This window comes from Halictus rubicundus, chromosome 5 (assembly GCF_050948215.1).
Source record: "Halictus rubicundus isolate RS-2024b chromosome 5, iyHalRubi1_principal, whole genome shotgun sequence".
Classification (NCBI taxonomy): domain Eukaryota; kingdom Metazoa; phylum Arthropoda; class Insecta; order Hymenoptera; family Halictidae; genus Halictus; species Halictus rubicundus.
Genome location: NC_135153.1, coordinates 5,526,294 through 5,545,504, shown reverse-complemented (window position 1 = coordinate 5,545,504; position 19,211 = coordinate 5,526,294). Strand labels below are relative to the sequence as shown.

Sequence of the window (19,211 nt, the reverse complement as noted above, 5' to 3'; positions counted from 1 at the left end):
TATTTAAAATCTGTTCGATTTTTTCAGAATTTTTGCATATCATGAAATAGTGACAATATGCCAAAATCTATTTTTTTCATTTCACCCCCTACCTACATTTCTGGTCGAGATATAGGGTTAAAATTTTTCCAAGTTCATTTTTGACTAGCTTATCCGGCTATAAGTACCCTTTGGCTAAGATTTGGAAAATGCATGAAGATTTGGGTGAAAAACCAGTATTATACATTTGAACCTTTCAATTTTTATTGCAACAAATAGATTGCTTTGATTTTATGGAATTTCTGAGGGTGCTGGTTGGCAGTCAGAGTGTTGAAATGAGCACAGGCAGAATATTTTCGTATTGTCATAAGCGAAGTTACAGTCGCTCAAAAATCGTTGATTTTCAATAATTCGGTGTTGCTTCAATTTCGTGGAGCAGCTTATACAGTGAAAAATGTAACTGGCCAGAAACTTTCGCGCGCGACTGTACATTATGAATTTCCGCAAGTTCGTTGAAATTTTAAATGAATGGCGGGATGCAAGACCGCGTATGCTGTATGCAGAATGGGACCGCGATGTCTTCGAAACCGCACCGGGTGCAACAATCACGAAGCATAATACCCGCCGCCTTTCATTCCGTCTAAGCACCTACACCCACTGCGGATCGCCCTTTCGCGAGCAGGGAAACCGGTAACAAAGCGGGACAAAAATCGCGAAGGGTGGAAAAGGGCGGAGTGGACTGGGCTGGTTGATCCGCGCGTCAAGTTTTCGTCGGAGCGAAACTTTCTGCCGAAAGAAACCAACGCTGACGTGCACGGGCCGATGGACGTTTTATTCTTCCAAAAAAAAAAAAAAAAAAAAAGGAAATGCAGATCGTACCGAATAGCTGAAAATTATTTTATTTTCTCCTACTTCAAATATTTCATAGTATGCAGAATGATTTTAGAAGCCTGTAGGAAAAGTAGAAGAACTACATGTGATGTCTTTTATGAAACTTTTATTGACAAGTTTGTGATATTTTTGTTCGATGTAACACCAAATACGACACAGTTCGCATCACTTTTTAATTGACGAATCAGTAGAGCCTCGATTATCCGTACTGATCAGCGGAGCATGAGTATTCGTGCAAATAAATCATACTATGCTTATGTATTAGGGGTACCCATGAGTAATCAATTATTTGCAAAGTATTTGTTTTGCTTTTAGTTTTACCGTGTTTGGTATCATTTCAATCAGAAAAGTGTCACGAATATGTTGGGCAGTTTCGCAATAATGAAAAACAAGAAAATTTTTGTCATTAGAATTGTCTCGCTCAATGGGTACCTCATGGGGTACACGCCACATTAGTGAGGATAAATTATTCACAAATATCGTATACATCTCTCGCACATATATCGAACCTTACTGTATTAATAGAGCTGGAACCACGGTATGCAGGGAACGTATTCAGAAAAGTATAATAAACTATAATAACATCGTCAGCAAACAAAGGCTCTTTACGTTCGAAGTATTAGAATAAAGCGACAAATTCAACGGAGTGCAGTTTCCTTTTTGCAGAGCTATATTCGTAGTTTGTGCCGTGTCATTGTTTTGAAATTCATTCATTAATATCACAGCACGGTGAAAAAATACGGGCGCAGATTAATATGAAAATTTCATATGGAAAATCTGGAAGCAGAGGTAGAAATAGGTTAATATAGAGAAAAGCCAGCAAATAATAACGAACCGCGCACGGAGGAATGATTCGCGCAATCTAGTGGTCTCTGGCACAGTCCAAAAAATATTTCCGAATAATTTATCATTATTAGACCGCGGTCCGTGTTCGTCCATGGCACGTCTGAATACGCGGAACATGATACGCCGTATAACTTTTACGGAGTATCATTAGCTCGAGAATGAAAGGAAATTTTTATTTAACCCCATCCTCCTCTATCTCTCCACCTCTTCCCTCCTTTCTCGAATTAATACAAACGAATATTTGTTTCGTTCTCGTACCGACGAATTTTCAGCGCAATCAATTCGCGCATAATGAACATTTAATTTCATTACACCGCGACTGAAATAAGTCCTAATGAATTCCATTAATTGTCGTCAGGGAGCGCGCCGACGTTCCCGGCAACCGTGTAGCGTAATAAATAATATTAAAAAACTAACAAACGAATATGAAATCGATGCTCCACTTTTCCGTGCTTTTATATCGCGGATTCAATACGAACCGTTCACTGACTCGGGTATTCGGTTACTAACCGATGCATATTAACAATAGACGCAGAAATGCATTAATGCATATCGTGTATTATCTTATGAGATGATTTCGCATACACGAACTTCTGCCCTGCTTAAGTAATTGAAATTTATATAATTAATTTATAGAAATTAATGCCACAAATCTTAAAATAAATCCGTAATTGATTTAATGGGAAGGTACCCATTCAATATCCATGATTAAGGGTTACCCCCCCCCCCCCTCTCCCCCATCTTCTTTAAATCATACATAACATTCGCATTGTTTGGGATTTATTACACAAAAACTAAACTCATACATAAAGAGCTATTTGTAAAGTATCGAGCATGATTTAATATCACAGACTGCATGCCACTAAAGTTGGTAATATTGAACCTTGCTCGAGTGCATTGCGAACAGTTTTTTTTAATTTCCAGTAATAAATTCCTGAACTGTTTGTTCATTATTGCCTTTCGGTAATATTTTTTTCTCTTTTCAATTTAAACAATAATTCTCTCATTTTACTGTAACATAGTATTCATATTATTATAAATTATACGGTACCTACATTGATTGCGAGAAACTTTTTGTTATATCAAGTTTATCATTTAATATTAAGGATAATCATCAGAAATGCTGTTTTTTCAGATTTCAGAAAAATTGCCACCGTGTCATCGATGAGATTTATTATTGTATAATTTATATATTAATCGAATATACAGGGAGTCCCAAAAATATTGTACTTCCTTGAGAGGGATAATTTCCGAAATTATTTGAAGTAACTTTTTCCATTGGCATAAGTCAGAGTCCGCCTGCTGCATCCGCGCTCTGATTGGTCCGTGTTTTTCGTTAATAACTCCTCAACAGAACCGTGGAGAACATTTTCGCAACGGAAAAAGTTACTTCTGAACACCCGGGACACCCTGTATTGTTATTTAGAGTGTTCATTGTGCAATTAATCTTTAGCTGACTAGTGTATGCTAAATGTTAACTCTGTAATGGTATCCTGGTTATCTAATTATGCTTATCACAAACACAGGATAAGAACTTGCTAGAAAAATAGTAAAAATCAAGCGGCTAAATATGCTTCTTTCATACTTCTTCATGCTTCTTTATCGTAAATTGAAAACTCAGCCAGCTAATAGGCTAGCAGATAAATCCTGCATCTCCTTTTATATCTAACTTTTCCTCCAGAATAAATTAAAAAAACTCAAGTTTTAACACAGTTTCAAGTTGTAATAATATCACTAGAAGAAGACGCGCGACGATGAAGGTAGAACAATCTAAAGGAAATAAAATGAAGCACCAACAATAGAAGAACGTGAAGAAGGGAGGCGAAAAATAAAAAGAAGAAGTATAAAAAGATGGGAAGAGTTGTAACCTCATATGACACCATTGATTCGATCTACGTTATATCGATACCCGAAAGTGTAACACAAATAAAGGAAATGCATCCGGTGTTATATCAAAAGCGTGTTTTCAGAATGCCGTGCAATAAGAGGTTTGACTGTAAAACGCATCAGGAACATATCAGCACCTGTATATCACACGAATTCACGTTTGAACAATAACCTGAACAGCGGATGTACGATGGTAAAGGTAGAAAAATCGAGAGAAAACAAAAACAAGCACCGACATATCGACGATAACGCATCAAAGATATCCCTGCACGGTAGCCCTGTATTCAGTTTTCCTTGACGAATAAATCAACAAAGGCAAGTATCGGCACTGTTTCCGTCAACGTCGCACGTCGTGCCTATCGTTCACGATCTAACAATATCCCTAGAAGGAGACGCACGTGTAGAAAGATCGAACGGAAACAAGAAGAAGCAGCAACTGAAAAAGAAGTAGAAGAAGGAGATGTAGAGCAGGATAATAGGAAGAGGGGAGACGAAACAACAGTATAACGCATCAAAAACATCCCCGTACGGTAGCCCCGTATTCAGTTTTCCTTGACGAACAAATCAACAAAGGCAAGTACAGTGAATTCTCGATATATGTCAACAACACGGGTCTTACCGGCGTCGTGTATCGGTCCAGGTCACATACCTGAGTCGTGTTATGTTTATCTCGGCATCCGAGGTTTCTCGAGCTTAGTGGCTCCTCACAGGGTATACCCCGCGGTAGTGGGGATAATTCCGCGACGTTTATCGTGCAGACCTTGGCGACATACATATAGAAATCTCCCTAGAAAAGGACGGAGAAGGAGAAAGAATGGGAATATTTTTGAACATTTTGCGTAACAGAAATAAAGCAAATGAATCTTACACGTTGAATTTTATTTATTCCATTTTTCTGGGTTGAAGGTCATTTGTAGGTCATATTGTGTTACATGGATGAATTCGTTATTTTATCAGCTACAACATTACGTTAACGAAGATATATCATTCCATTTAAAAATACATCGATAACCTTGAAATCTCATAAAAAATGACCTTGAAAATTTTGTCGCTTACACCGTTACATGTGGCCCTTCAACCAGTGTAACTTTGTCCTAAGAAGTTTTCTTGTATAACGAAAAGTAACGGAGATATTTAGGTGTCCTGTTCCTTCGGATTCACCCTGTATAAGCGATTGGTTTATACTATGACTAGTATTAATGTTTTCATTATAACGTTTACATACCATCAGTTTTCTATTTTGTAAATTTTTTTTTCTTCTTCTCTAGTTCGTAATCTTTGTTTTGTATTCTTCGTCATGTTGTTATAAATCTCATATGAGATTTTCTATAATAAAAAAAAAAAAATTAGAGAACGCAAGTGTTAGCACAGTTTCTATGAACGTGGCACGTCGCGTCGTGCCTATCGTTTTGTACTCTTCATCGTGTTGTAATAAATCTCATATGAGATTTTCTATAATAAAAAAAAAAAATTAGAGAACGCAAGTGTTAGCACAGTTTCTATTAGGACCTTGAATAAGTTCTCGCTGTTTCTTCAAAAATGACAGTAGCAGTACCCCGTTCGTGGAATTTCGAATGGTAACACACATGCAAGGCAGTAGTGTATCTAACCTTAAATTTCAGTGTATGGTAGTTCACTTTAGTGTAAACAAAGTAATTTTTTCTTAGTTCTGAAAATGTCTACTTTTGTGCCAAATAAAGTGTATTTGCGGGGAATTTTATTGCACTACTTTATTCAAAAGAAATCTGCAGCTGAAGCACATAGAATTCTTGTTGAGACTTATGGTGACAATGCTTTGTCGGATACGACATGCAGAGACTGGTTTCGACGCTTCAAAAATAATGATTTTGAACTTGAGGATAAAGAACGTTTTGGCGCACCGAAAAAATTTGAAGACGAAAAGTTGGAGGAATTACTCGATCAAGACCGATGTCAGACGCTAGCAGAACTTGGAAAAACATTACAAGTAGATGAGTCAACTGTTTCATAACGTTTAAAAGTTTTAGGAATGATCCAGAAGCAAGGACATTGGGTAAAAGCTTTTATTTTGTAAAAGAAACAGCGAGAACTTATTCAAGGTCCTATATTAACGTGGCACGTCGGTCGTGCCTATCGTTTTGTACTCTTCATCGTGTTGTAATAAATCTCATATGAGATTTTCTATAATAAAAAAAAAAATTAGAGAACGCAAGTGTTAGCACAGTTTCTATGAACGTGGCACGTCGCGTTGCCTATCGTTCGTGTTTTCACAATATCCCTGGAAGGAGATGCACGAGGGTGAAAAGAAAACAAAAAGGATCACCAACGGAAGAAGAAGAAGAAGAAGAAGAAGCAGAAGAAGAAGAAGAAGAAGAAGAAGAAGAATGGGAGGGAGAGAGAATATGAAACAAAAGTATAACGCACCAGGAACATCTCCGAATGGTGGATGCGTGCGACGGCCGCGCAGCGTACGTCCTCCCTTTCATTCTTTGTGGCACCTGCAGCTACCCTTTCCAACCCCTACGACACGGCGAGGCTCGCGCTCGAGCAAGAGGGCCGATATTAAAGGGTGTAGAGGGGAGAGGGTACACCAGGAGAGGGTACGGAGAGGAGAGGGTTGGGACGCATGCGCGGCTGTACTCGCGGGGGTTCTCCGGCACGATCAGTCGTGGCCGGCGGTGCCGGAGGCCACAGACTTTCGCGAGGGTGGACGCGCCGCGTTTTCTGCCGGACTTCTTTTTGATCGCCGCCGCCGCGTGCAGTTTCGCGGTCGGCTGCACCGTGTCATCGACGCCGAGGACCGACGGTGCACCGACCGTCTTCCGGTCTACCCCGGTCTGCTCCGTTCGTCGACCGTCGACCGTCGACCGTTGACCGTTGACCGTCGAGAGAGCCGGTGGCTGGTCGCGCGATCGTCATCCGGCGAGCGTGAGACGTCGGGTATCGCGAGCGAGAGAAGAGCGAGCAGTTACGCGAGAGGAACGAGCGGGTACACGAGGAAACCGTGACCGACGAGCGGACCGGCGCTACAGTGTGGACGTGCACCCGGCGACCAGCACGCTTCGTCTTCGGTCTGCGTCTCCGCCGGGTACAAGGTTGACCCAGGTCCAAGGACAGGATCGAACCATGCTGGCCCGGTGCCTAATTTTCGTCGGTAAGTCTGTGCTCGGTGTACTCTTTCCACAGTGTCCCCTTTCGTACCACGACCAACAACTCTTCGAGCTTCGAACCGCGCTACGTTCCCTCTTTCGAAACTGTCGTCTCTACCCGCGGGTACACCTGCTGGAAGAACGCTTTGGTCGCGTTGTTTCTCAGCTCTCCGTGACTCTGATGACGATCCCGACGATCGGCATGCAAGGGAACGTAATCTCGCACGAAATGGAAACAGAGCCCGTTGCTCCTGTGGTCCCGACTGTGGGTTCGACGAGCGATTACAAGTTTCTGTAGGCCGCGTGATGATTTCGTCTTCTCGAAACGTTTCCTTACGATCCCGCGTATCGGCGAGCACGTGACACGCTCGTGTAAATCGAATGTGTGTAACAGGAATCGCCGGGCTTTGTTGTACTCTGTCTGTACCTCTGGCCCAGCGGCTAATCACACGAATCCCGTCTATTCAGACGCTGTGAGTGATTCGTGCGTGAAAACGATGGTCGCAAGGCTGTTCAAGGTTGTCTGTCGAGATCGTTGCGAATGAACTGTGATTATGGCTGGCGATTCTTTGCTAATCGAAAGTAACGTGTTTCTGTGACGATTCTCGGGACGATGAGATGTTTCTCGTGCATAGGGTCTGATTACTAAGGATTTGGATTGTAGTATGCTAGTCTTTCCGGAGAATTTTCTGTAGGAACAGTCTTGGATGATTATGATTCTTGTAGAACGAGTTCTTGCGTATTGTGTTGACATAGTTTTTTTTTTTGTTCGCGTGCGTTGGTTTTCGTTTTAACTTGATGGGTTGCGTTCAGGTTTTTGAATCGTTGAATCTAGAAAAGGATTTTCTTTTTTTCTTTTTTGGAATGTTTATGTTTCTTTGTTCGACAAGTGATGTGCATATTGTGTTTTACGATCAATGTAAAAATATTGAACATGTGACAGCAATTTGTTTTTTCCGTTTCGTTCTGTTCTACTTCGAGGGTCTGTGCAACTTTATTACAATACGTTCTACGCACGTGGTTGAATTATTATTTTCGTCATGGTTGTCCGCTATAATCATTGGATTTTAATTGTTCTGCAGAATTTCACGGTAGAACAGAAATAAGGAGTTATAGTGTTTACCAGAGTATTGTACTTTTGACTTAGAACTAACACAACAAACCGAATTTCTGTAGCTGTAACATACTTTTACTTTTCTCTCCGAGACGTGTATCCAAATTGTCGGAATATGTCGTGAAGTGCTTGAATATGCTTTTGTAAAACATTGAAAAGAATTTTAATTGGTGACTTGGATTACAGTGGGTGATTAAATTAGTAGAGTCACAATCAATTTTTTAATTATAATTCAGCTACACAGAACTTTTACTATTTACTGAATGAAAAATTCACATTCTCAAATTGTAAATATATTTAGCAACCTATGTTACATATACTGTAAGCAACATTGTCCATTATATAGACAAAAAATATGTTTTTCGGTCTGTGGCTATAATGATTCGATTACCCCTGTACATGAATTCTGGAGTTCGATTTTCAGCGTAATTAATGTAAGACTTAATGACGTTTCGTTCATACATGCACATTAAAATACGACAGTGGTCGCTCTTTTAAAGAGGATCCCGAAGAACATTCTTTCGCAAAAAAAGGTCTCATTAAAACCCACTCGCGCGCAATTTGTGGCTAAAAGAATTTCCGTGTTTTTATGCTAGGAAACATTTGGTTCTAGGCTATTATTTCGAATTTGATAATGACTTCCATATTAAAGCTTCATTAATTAAACTGACATCACAAAATTACCTACGGCGCACAGTAGCCGGATTCGTGGACAAAATTCATATCTTGAAATCTATGATAAATTACTGAAATAAATGACATTGATATGACATTATAATGACAATACTGTACTTTTTTAAATTGAAATATTCAAGTTGTATTATATGGACAACTATTTCATTAGTGACACATAAAATTTAGATGCATCTCGTATTTTTAGTTATCACGGCTTTGATAAACAAAATAGGGTAATAAAACTAAAATAAATATTAATTAAAAATATAATTAAGTAATATTATAGTTGATAACAAATGGCACAGCTATTTTTAAATGTAGCTGGAAAACCCGATATTACAGAAACCTCTACTTTGGATTCGCATATTTCTGATAGCATTAAATGGGAGGTGTTGGGGTCACGCGCATGCCCAGCCGAGCGCGGCCGAACGTGCACGAGCTGGCGCGGCGGGAAGAACAATTCGCATCTCTCGATGATGCTGTCTTGTGTTTGCGAATCTATCGTTTACTTTTTCGTGTTATATTATGCTAGAGTGTCTCCCCGAATACCCCGGAACATCTCAACCTCAACAGGAGGTATTGTAATTAACAGCAAAGGAAGCCCTATTAGTTTATAAATAAAGTACGCTATACAAATTTTTTAAATTCAGAAAAAAGTTTTTTCTATTTTTGGTCACGAATTCGGCCGAGTTCGTCACTGTACGGCACGGGTGCGTATATTAAAAGTAATTTACAATGATGAACAGCAGTTATTCAGCATATAAACTGAATTAAAAATGTTCCAGAATTCTAATGAATATTTTTACAATGACTTCACACGGTATTCTACTCGCAATCGTATTCTACAATTTTATTTTACTATAGAATGACAGTAAGCTGTATACATAGTATACGCAGTATATACACAGTGTATATACAATACATAGTATATACATAGTATACGTAGCATGTATGTATAGTGAATACATTTGAATATATTCAATAAATAAGAATGCAGTATATATTGCAAGTAAATACCGATTATACCATAACACTGATAATTTTCTTCCGATAAGCAGGTAATGTAGAGAATAATAGCTCAATAATTTCATTCTCTAGTCGTACCCTTTAGTTTTAATGAGTTCAAGAATAGTGCCTCTTTGGACGCGAGACTGTTTAAATGAATCGAGTACGGAGAAGCTCCGCTCTGTAACAATAATAACACCATTTATATTCGCATTCGAACAAAACATCATAATCCCAATTGTTTCTCTTCAGAGCACAACATTCTATTTTCCAAATCTCTACTAAGTGTGCCAAACTTACCGGGGGTTGTATCAAAACAAACTCGGTGTGCTAGCAGTTGATCTCGGAGTGCCAAGGTAAACAACGCCTACGCGGTCGACGCTCTCGCGATCATTGTAGCTAGGTGTCCATTCGAGAGTAATCTCCCGCGAGTTGTTCTCGGCACTGTTGAGTCATTTGACTTGTCAACACGACGTCCACTCGCGAGAAATACAGTGAATTCTCGATATATGTCAACAACACATCTATCCGAGCCGTGTTATGTTTGTACTCCTTGGCGTCCAAGGCCTCTCGAGCTTCGTCACCCCTCACGGAGTATACTCCGCGGTGGTGGGGATAATTCCGCGACGTTTATCAACCAGGCCTTGGCGACATATACATATAGAGAAATCACTAAACAGTGAATTCTCGATATATGTCAGCAACACGGGTCTTGCCAGCGTCGTGTATCGTTCAGGAGACATATCTACCCGATCCGTGTTATGTTTGTACTCCTCGGCGTCCAAGGTCTCTCGATCTTCGTCGCCCCTCACGGAGTATACTCCGCGGTGGTGGGGATAATTCCGCGACGTTTATCAACCAGGCCTTGGCGACATATACATATAGAGAAATCACTAAACAGTGAATTCTCGATATATGTCAGCAACACGGGTCTTGCCAGCATCGTGTATCGTCCAGGAGACATATCTACCCGAGCCGTGTTATGTTTATACTCCTCGGCGTCCAAGGCCTCTCGAGCTTCGTGGCTCCTCACGGAGTATACTCCGCGGTGGTGGGGATAATTCCGCGACGTTTAACATCCAGGCCTTGGCGACATATATTGAAAAATCACTGTACTATCGAGAGCAACTCACAAGAGTTTTACACTCAACCGGAGAGATCCTAGAACGGGCCCTAGGTTGTAATCGCGCGAATACTATACCAATCAGAGTATAGGAAACGAGAAGAGCCAGGTGTGGGTCGACACGAACGGGAACCGCCCTCGCATCGGCGTCCTTACAACGGAGATGCATCTTTCTTATTTGCATCCGGAAGAACAATACTTTTGTCCGCGGGCTGGGGGGGGGGGGGCGAGGAAAAGGCGACATCGCTCAGACAATGAAGAACGTCGATAATGATCGCGACGCATCTTAAGACCTCTCTCGTTAACGTTCAGCCGGTTCTTCTTTCGCTTCTTGCAGGAAGCTCTCTGTAGCTCCCTGAAGGAGCTTACCGTTCTCTCCGCCACCCCCTGAACCACCCACTCGCCCTCTCCTCTCCAACCCCCTGTCCCCTCGGTCCGGCGGCCCTCCCGGCCACTGTCCTCTCTCTCTCCTACCGTTTCGCACTAATTGCGGACAATTCCAGACTTTAAATCTCTCGAATCTCGAAAGCCTTTAATCTCGACGGTCGAGCCTTAACGACGTCGCCGTGTTTCGTCGAGCGACAGTTTGAAATTTAAGCGCTCGAGGGGGCGGAACAGACACCCTTAATAAGGTTCCTTCACCGTCCTTCCATCCTTCCTACCCTATCTTCATCCGCCGCCCCTACGCCCCGCAGTCTTCGGCTTATCTTCTCCACTTTCTTGCCGTTGGCTCACCTGACCTCACCTACGCGGCCCGAAGACGCACACACCACCGGCAACTGTTAATGGAATATTTTAATGGCTAAGCAAACCTTTAATCAACCTTTGTCTGCCGGAACGTTCAGCCAAATTGGGGATAAGTAGACAAAGCAGTCCCGATGTCTTGCGCGTACGAACCGGGGGGAACTTGGAAAACGAAAACCGGCCGCGGTTTGCAACGAGACACCGAGGTCTGCGGACAAGAGGTTCGGAACTGGGGACCTCGGATGTTCACTGTGTCTTTGCTGTTGTGGTGTAGCCGGGACACACAGTCAACCCACTTCGAACACGGTTCCGTCGATCCGTGTTGTGTCGAAACCGTGTAGAATCAAACGTAGAAATAATGCGAATCGTCGTATACAGGGTGTTCACGCAATTACTAGCCAGCGTTTTTCTTGTAAATAGTACTGTTTTTTATACGCAACAGAATGGCGTATGTAATTTTTTTTGTGTTTATATTATTCTGTTAGATATGAAGGTGACCTTCAATTTTTTAAATGGAATGCTGTATATTTTTTTATATCACGTGAAAGCGTGTGTCTAGACGAATTCATCCGTCTCGCAGTGACCTTCAAGGTCATGCAAGGTCAGAAATGGACATTTTGAATATTTCATACCAATCTGTTTACATGTATTCCTTATTCATACGAATCAGATGATGTTGTCATTCACATTCAGACTGTTTACTTCTAGTTTCTACTATGACGAGACAATTGCAGTATTACTTCCGAAACTGATTAGTAATATCGCATAGTAATCTATTGTTATTAGGAGGACGAGAAGGCGCATACGGTACGCATTTATTACCAGTGCGATGGAAATAAAAGACGAAGTAAATTGAAACACCTAAAAGAATATCCGGACAGAGTGCAAACAAATGTCAGTTTGTTTTGTGTGCCAAGCGTTTGAAGGAAACAGGGTCTTTCCAAAATAAGTGTCATAATCGGAAATGTTAGAAGTCCTCTTACATTTTGAAGAAAATCCGACAACTGCGGTACGAAAAGTAGCTTCACGTTGCTACGAAATATTCAAAATGTTTCTTCCATTTCTGATCTTGCATGACCTTGAATGTCACTGTGCTGTCGAATTTAGAAAATTGAAGGTCACCGTCATATCTAACAAAATAGCATAAACACAAAAAAATTACATACGCCATTCTGTTATGTATAAAAAACAGTACTACTTTTTCCTCTTTCATTTTTTTCTTATATTTACTGTTTACAAGAAAAACGCTGGCTAGTAATAGGGTGAACACCCTGTACACAGGGTGTCTCAGTATTGACGGTATAGCCGTGTGGATGGGTGATTCTACATGAGAAAATAAGTCGGAAATATGGAAAAAATTTTGTTCATTTGTCGACTCGTTTTCGAGAAAATCGAGTTCGTAGATTCAGTGATCACGCGTGCTATTGAGTAGGAATCGTCTGACGTGTCTGCGCATGATCCACCGGTTCTACTTACAAACGCCAGGCACGCGAACTTGGCAGATCTTCGAAGTCGATTTTCTCGAAAAGAAAGCCTCAAATAAAATTAATTTATTCTATACTTTCGATTTATTTTCTCACGTAGAATCAGCCCCTCCATAGCTGTACCCATCAATACTGGAAATGCGCTGTCTAAAACCAAGCTGCAACTCAATAGTGGACTGCGGGTATAACGCATTAATGACAAAAATGACCGAGTGCAATTTGAAGCAGTGAACCAATTAAAAGAATTTAAAAATGTCAATCAACGTGTCAATTTCAGTACAGTTTAGTTCCAATGTGATCAATACGTGTTAATTTCAGCTGATTAAACACATCAAAGAACGAATGAAATTTTTATTTGGCTTCTGCTTTGTACAATTTATGCAAATTCTAAATTTCATAGCTTATTTTATACAAAACAAAATGGAGAACAAGCTCAACTTGTCAACTAGAAAATTTCTTGTGGTAAGCACAGAGCGTAGACGTGATTCATATTTTTGTTATTACACGTATTTTCTTATATTTGAAAACTAAAACTCGGGATAGAATCGCGTCAAAGTGAATACGAGCGACAGGATCAAAGAATAGTATCTTCTACCCGATAATTGTCCCTGGCCAGACCCATGTTTTGGACAATTATCGAGTAGACACTGTACTTGGTTCGGTATGCATAAAGGCGAAATATTTGCTAGAACTAATATCTATCTACTGATTTTTCAGATAAATACTTAAAATACGTATGCATAATACGTAGTATTCACTGAAAACTTCGAGTAAATATTACTACTATTTTAAGCCTGCTAGTCGCGTATCTTAATTTCTCCTCAGTCATAATCATGGCGTTCTTCGTGCAAATTGGTCCTCCCAAGGTTCATAAAATTCGAAGAATCTATTATATGAACCTCGAGAGTATTGTGCACTGTTCTGGTTCGAAAAACGTCATGCGGAGTACCTGGCAGATACATTTTTAGACCACATAAACAAAACTAGTGGTCTGTCACGGAAGAAGAAAATGGAAGGGTTTTTGAGATACATAGGCGATCCCGGATTTCAAATATATGTCGGTATTCATTATAATACAGTTTAGCCGAACGATAACTAAAGTTGCTTGCAAAATCTATTCTAAACGCCAATAGGGTAAAGGACCCAATTAATGCGGGGATGCCAATATTAATTATACTTATTAAAAAAGAGATATTAAATATTTTTCATTAAAATCAGTTAATATATATGTTACATATCTCTTTTTTAATATTATACTTTAAAAATAATTATAATTAATATAGTCACAGTAATTGGCACTCTCACATTAATTGGGTGCTTTACTACTGGATTCAATTTTCAAAAAATAATTAGGAAATAGAAAAAGCCCACAGAGATTGGAAGATAAAGTTCAAAAGTATCCATGTTGTATAGGAGCTTTAGACTGTACACATGTCGAAATACTCAGAGCATCAGAGCATGCTGACGAGTACACCAATAGAGAATCCAGAATTTTCATTCAGGCTCATATAAAAAAGTTATGAAGAGCAACCTTTAATACGCTCTTTGCGCTCCCGACGAAACGTAATTTTTTTAACATTTTCATCGGACGTCATTTATTAATGACTGGGATTAAACTAATCCCTCCAGCTTCACGGAAAACCGTAATTGCTTGACCCACTTTTAAGTTATTCCAATTGAAAAAATATTTGAACAATGACACGAGTCTCTGTATGAAGCTTCGGTTTTAAGAAAATCAAAAGGAAGAAACAAAACGGCTGACATCTGTAAAATACAATAGTATCTTATTTTTCCTGTGAGGAATATTTTAATAGTCATTAGAACTTTTTCCTTTATCTTGATTGTTGTAATATTGTCCATACAAATTGATACTAGCATAACCTGCCATTTCTGCCTGCGATTGTTTGATTGCGTTAAACTTTGGCGACATTTTTCAAATAAATTGGTGTTCAAACATGCTTGTATAATGTACCATTTGCAAGCAGCAATATTCGCTCTGCTGATTTGCGTAAATGATATTGTTTACGTTATTCCGTGTTATTTATTTAACGATACCGGAGGAAAAATAGGGCAAACTAAATTCAAATGATTTTATTCGACGCGTTTGAAATACCACGTAAATCAACGAGCGAGTTCTAGGCCTATGCCGGAGTCATTTCTGACCCACGTCGATATTTTACTAATACAGTTTTATTCCGGTATAAGACGATGGGTCGGGACCGGCTATCGTCGTATTTCGGATGAAGGTACCTATGCGGTTTGACTTTGTTCTCGAGTAGGCCGAAAGTGAACACAGGGAGATGTGCGAGAGGCTCGAATGTAGCGGCAAACTATTCTACAGGGTGTCCCCAAAATGTTGTACTTTCTTGAAAGGGATTCCTGAGGTCACTTGAAGTAACATTTTCCTTTGCAAAAATGTTCTTCGCGGCTTCGTTAAGGAGTTATCAACGAAAAACACGGACCAATCAGATCGCAGCGGACAGTTTTCGGCTTAGCCAATGCCATCGCCACGCTCAGCCGGACTTGTCTGAATTGTTGTCCCGGTCCGTGACTTTCGTCGATAGCTTCTCAACAAATCCACGGAGAACATTACCGCGAAGGGAAAAGTTACCTCAAATGCCTTACCCCAGGAATCACCCCTTTCAAAGAAGTACAACATTTTTGGGACACCCAGTATAAAGTGGTCGGCCGAGAAAAGGGTTTTTCGAAAAAGGTCTTTCGTTGGTAAAGTTTAGAATATGACATATCCTCTCGTTCTAGCACGAAGCGGTGTCGAGCGAACAACTTCAAAACAGCAAGAGGGGATAGCGATTTTCTTATTTCGAAATAAACAGCGTCGTCCTATATCGGAATAAAATTGTACACATTGACGGTCGCTCGACCTTATCCCCACCGTAACCGCGATGGGTCAAGAATGATTCCGACGTAGCATACGGAGGGTTAACCAAGCGTTACAGTTGGAGACCAGAGAGAAATCTATAAAGTATAATCTTTGCGACAACTATTAGTCGTGTGAAGAAGTTAGACAGTGCATTCGCAAAACGATTGTCAACAACGCAGGTTCAGCTTAACACTTTACCGACCGGTAGCCTATTAACCTTTTAAGTATGGGCGCGCTCGTCCGCGACTCTGTCTCCCAGTACGGCGTGCTCGTCCGCAACTCTGTCTCCCAGGGACGGCGCGCCTGGCCGCGGATGGCACAAAAGCCACTATAGTGGTTCGTATCGTTCAAATTGATGCTTCCCACGGAAGCCACTATAGTGGCGTACCGTTCAAACTGATGCTTTCCACGGAAACCACTATAGAGGCGTACAGAACTTAATCCATTTGCATCATTAGCGTATACATACAATCAATTTTTCTGGTCTCTATCACCGGAGCCGTATGCATACGCTCAACTTTGTTGATCTCTATCATTATTCGTTAGCTAAAAAATAGAAATGGAGGGTGTTGTTGGAGATGAAAGTAGTAATTCTGATGTTTTCTTATAATGCTGAAGTATAAAGTTCTTTTACTTGTAGTCATTTTTGTACTTAAATATAATAAAAGAAAAAAGTTTGGTGACAAAGTCCTTCTTTTCCTGAGTGATCGGTAAGAAGTGTGTAGAATGTTCAACCGCTACCGGTCGGTAAAGTGTTGATTTAAATATCTGGGGGAGGATGAGAAAACCAGCGTTCGCTAAAGTTGTCAGACACGAAATCACGAACGAATGCGAATAAAGTGAACGAGCTGTTTCCGGCCGCGGAAAGAGAAACACTCGGCAGGAAAGGAACACTCGATGATGAATACACGTGGCTCGATCAATTCGCGATTGCTTATGGAAAAATCACTGTCCTCCGAGTCCCGCAGAAGAGGGTCGAGTGAGTCTCCAATGGAATTTTGATTAGCAGCACTCGTGCAGATGACACTTCCGAAAGCTTTCGAGGTTATTCTTTCGACGAGCGCTAAATACACGTATACGTTCGGTTCCGGCTGCGGTGTAATTACGCGAAATCGCGTAATTAAAGTTTCGACGTGCTTGACTTTTCCGTTTATATTTTTTCCCCCTTCGTCCGGGCCAACAGATAACTCCGGAGTAAGAGAGAGAGAGAGAGAGAGAGAGGAAGAGAAAAATAATATTCGGCCCGATGCCGGGGTGGGGGGGGGGGGGGGGTCTGTACGCGGGGACAATATCGATCGAGTTTTATCGCGAAATGTCAAGCCGAACGCTGTCAAAAAACAAAACAGTCCGGATCCGTTCAACGCAAATAGCTTAATACTCTGTCTCGAATATAAAAAACAAAGAATCGATGGGGCGGGGGCGGGAAAGGGGAGCGGTGGGAGGTGGACGGGGATAGTTCCGTGGCTGGTAGACCGCGAGAGCCTGTCAGTCACTGGGAAAATTATCGTTCAAGTATCCCGGGTTTGTACACGGATCCCCAGACAGTCTGAAGGGTGGCTCGTAGATGGTGGAAGCAACAGCAGCGGGGACGCGAGACGAGAAGCATGGCTCACTCGTTGGCACGTTCTCCGATTATGTGGATAATGCGAGACAACGTGACGAGCCTACGTATACATCGCGATGGGCACACCCCCAGTCGGCTGAATAACTTATTCGTTATGAATATAAACTCCGTGGAAACTGATTCGTACCTCACTCTCGCCGTTCACATTCAGAAACTACCCTCGTCACTGGACGGAAGAGACATTTCACAGCGGGAATGCGAGAAACTTATGGCAGCGAGAGTATATCGCTGTTATTTACTCGTTTCGAAAGTTCGCGGACACGCGGTGTATTTCGACAGGGAAGGGTAATGGCGGGCTTTGTTGCGTTGTAATGAATCTGGCCGACGATGATCGTACAGTAGACGACATTTCTGTAAGAACACTCAGTGGCGGATTTAGGGGGTGGCTACAGCGGCTATAGTCCAGTTAGTTGTTAACCAATTTAAAAATAAAAATGACATGTTTGAATGACTGAAGAAATCCTAAACTTACCTAACTCCCTATATTTAAGAAATAGGTTAAACATAATTGGGGTAGTACTAATGATTTTGTGATCTGTGCTATTGATAAACCCATGGACGGAAAGCGTAAGAGGGAGCGAGCGAGAAGGGAGTTTGCTCTTTAAGGTAGCCTCTACACGGCAGAAGTATGAATCCGCCATTAAGAATACCACTCCCCACGACAAGTCATATAAAAAGATTAATGAAACGTGGATTCTAGTAAGAGTTTCAATTTTAAAGTTATTATTTATTGGGTCATTGCAAAAGTATTGATACGTTTTTAACAGATGGTGCTACTCCTGTAACAGGAATGATATATACATATCTGCCAATTTCACCCTTAAGCTCTCATCTTTAAGCGTTTGTAGCTCTTTGCAATATTGACTGATTTTGGTGATATTTTCAGTATGCATTTAAGTTACCGAAATCTACAAAACGCATTTCTTATCATTCCTACCAATTGCAATCTAAACAAATTTTTGTTCACTCATTCTCTAGCAAACCGGTCGGTTTAACATCTCAAAAAAATTCAAGTCATTTGGGCCAGTTTTAAAAAAGTTATGCGACTTTTAAAAGTGTTCAGTTAATATTGTCACCGACATATAAAGTACATATTCAGCTGTTTCCTTCCAACAAGTTTAGTTTCCTTGCAACAACGTTTCCTCGTTTTCCAAGTTTCGCAGATAAAATAAATCCATCAAAATCTGCTGTTTAATGATTGATTGCCTTTCAATATTTTGGCACGTTGAATTCCTAACAATATTTGAAACATTCCATCTGTCAGCATAACTTTATTTTTAAAGCGTGTAATCGGATAAGGAGGTCAGAAGTCTCCCAAAACCAGATTGAATTCGCAATGGACCATTCTATAGCTTATCCAAAGGAAATACTTTGTGCCAATATTCAACCCTATATTTCGACATAGCGGGTAGTAATGGGGTGCCTCAGAAAATCAGGGTTTTCCGTAATTTCTCTTATCTTCTTCAATTGAAAATTCTGAAAAAATTATATGTTAACAACCATAACGAGATGCAAAAACTGTAAAAATATAAACTTAGAATCTCATAACTTGTACAAGAAATCGACATTTCAAAACTTTTTTTATTTTCTAAAATTCGATTTCGAAGCTAAAAATTCAGAAAAAATTCATAGATGTGCATTCTTATAGCTAAAGTATGCCCGATTTTTTTCACAATTTTCAATTGGAGAGGATAAGAGAAATGTGAGAGGTTAAGTGAACCTATTGCCTAAGTAGGCAACAGTTCTTGCAGGTTTGAACCGCGTCGATGGTGTCCTTTATTTCGAAATTTTATTAATCTTGCTTGATCGCCTGCGCAGCTTGTTGGTTGA

The 19,211-nt window shown here is 40.5% G+C and overlaps 1 protein-coding gene across 1 annotated transcript in view; it reads left to right on the top strand.

Annotated features, from left to right (window-relative positions):
* The first annotated feature begins 6,503 nt into the window (after window positions 1–6,503).
* Window positions 6,504–19,211, top strand: part of LOC143353990 (cell adhesion molecule Dscam2-like) — a 212,489-nt gene continuing 199,781 nt past the window's right edge. Inside the window, exon 1 of the mRNA XM_076787641.1 lies at window positions 6,504–6,736. Coding sequence (XP_076643756.1) covers window positions 6,709–6,736 — 28 coding nt within the window. The 5' untranslated portion in view covers window positions 6,504–6,708. The remainder of the gene's footprint in view (window positions 6,737–19,211) is intronic.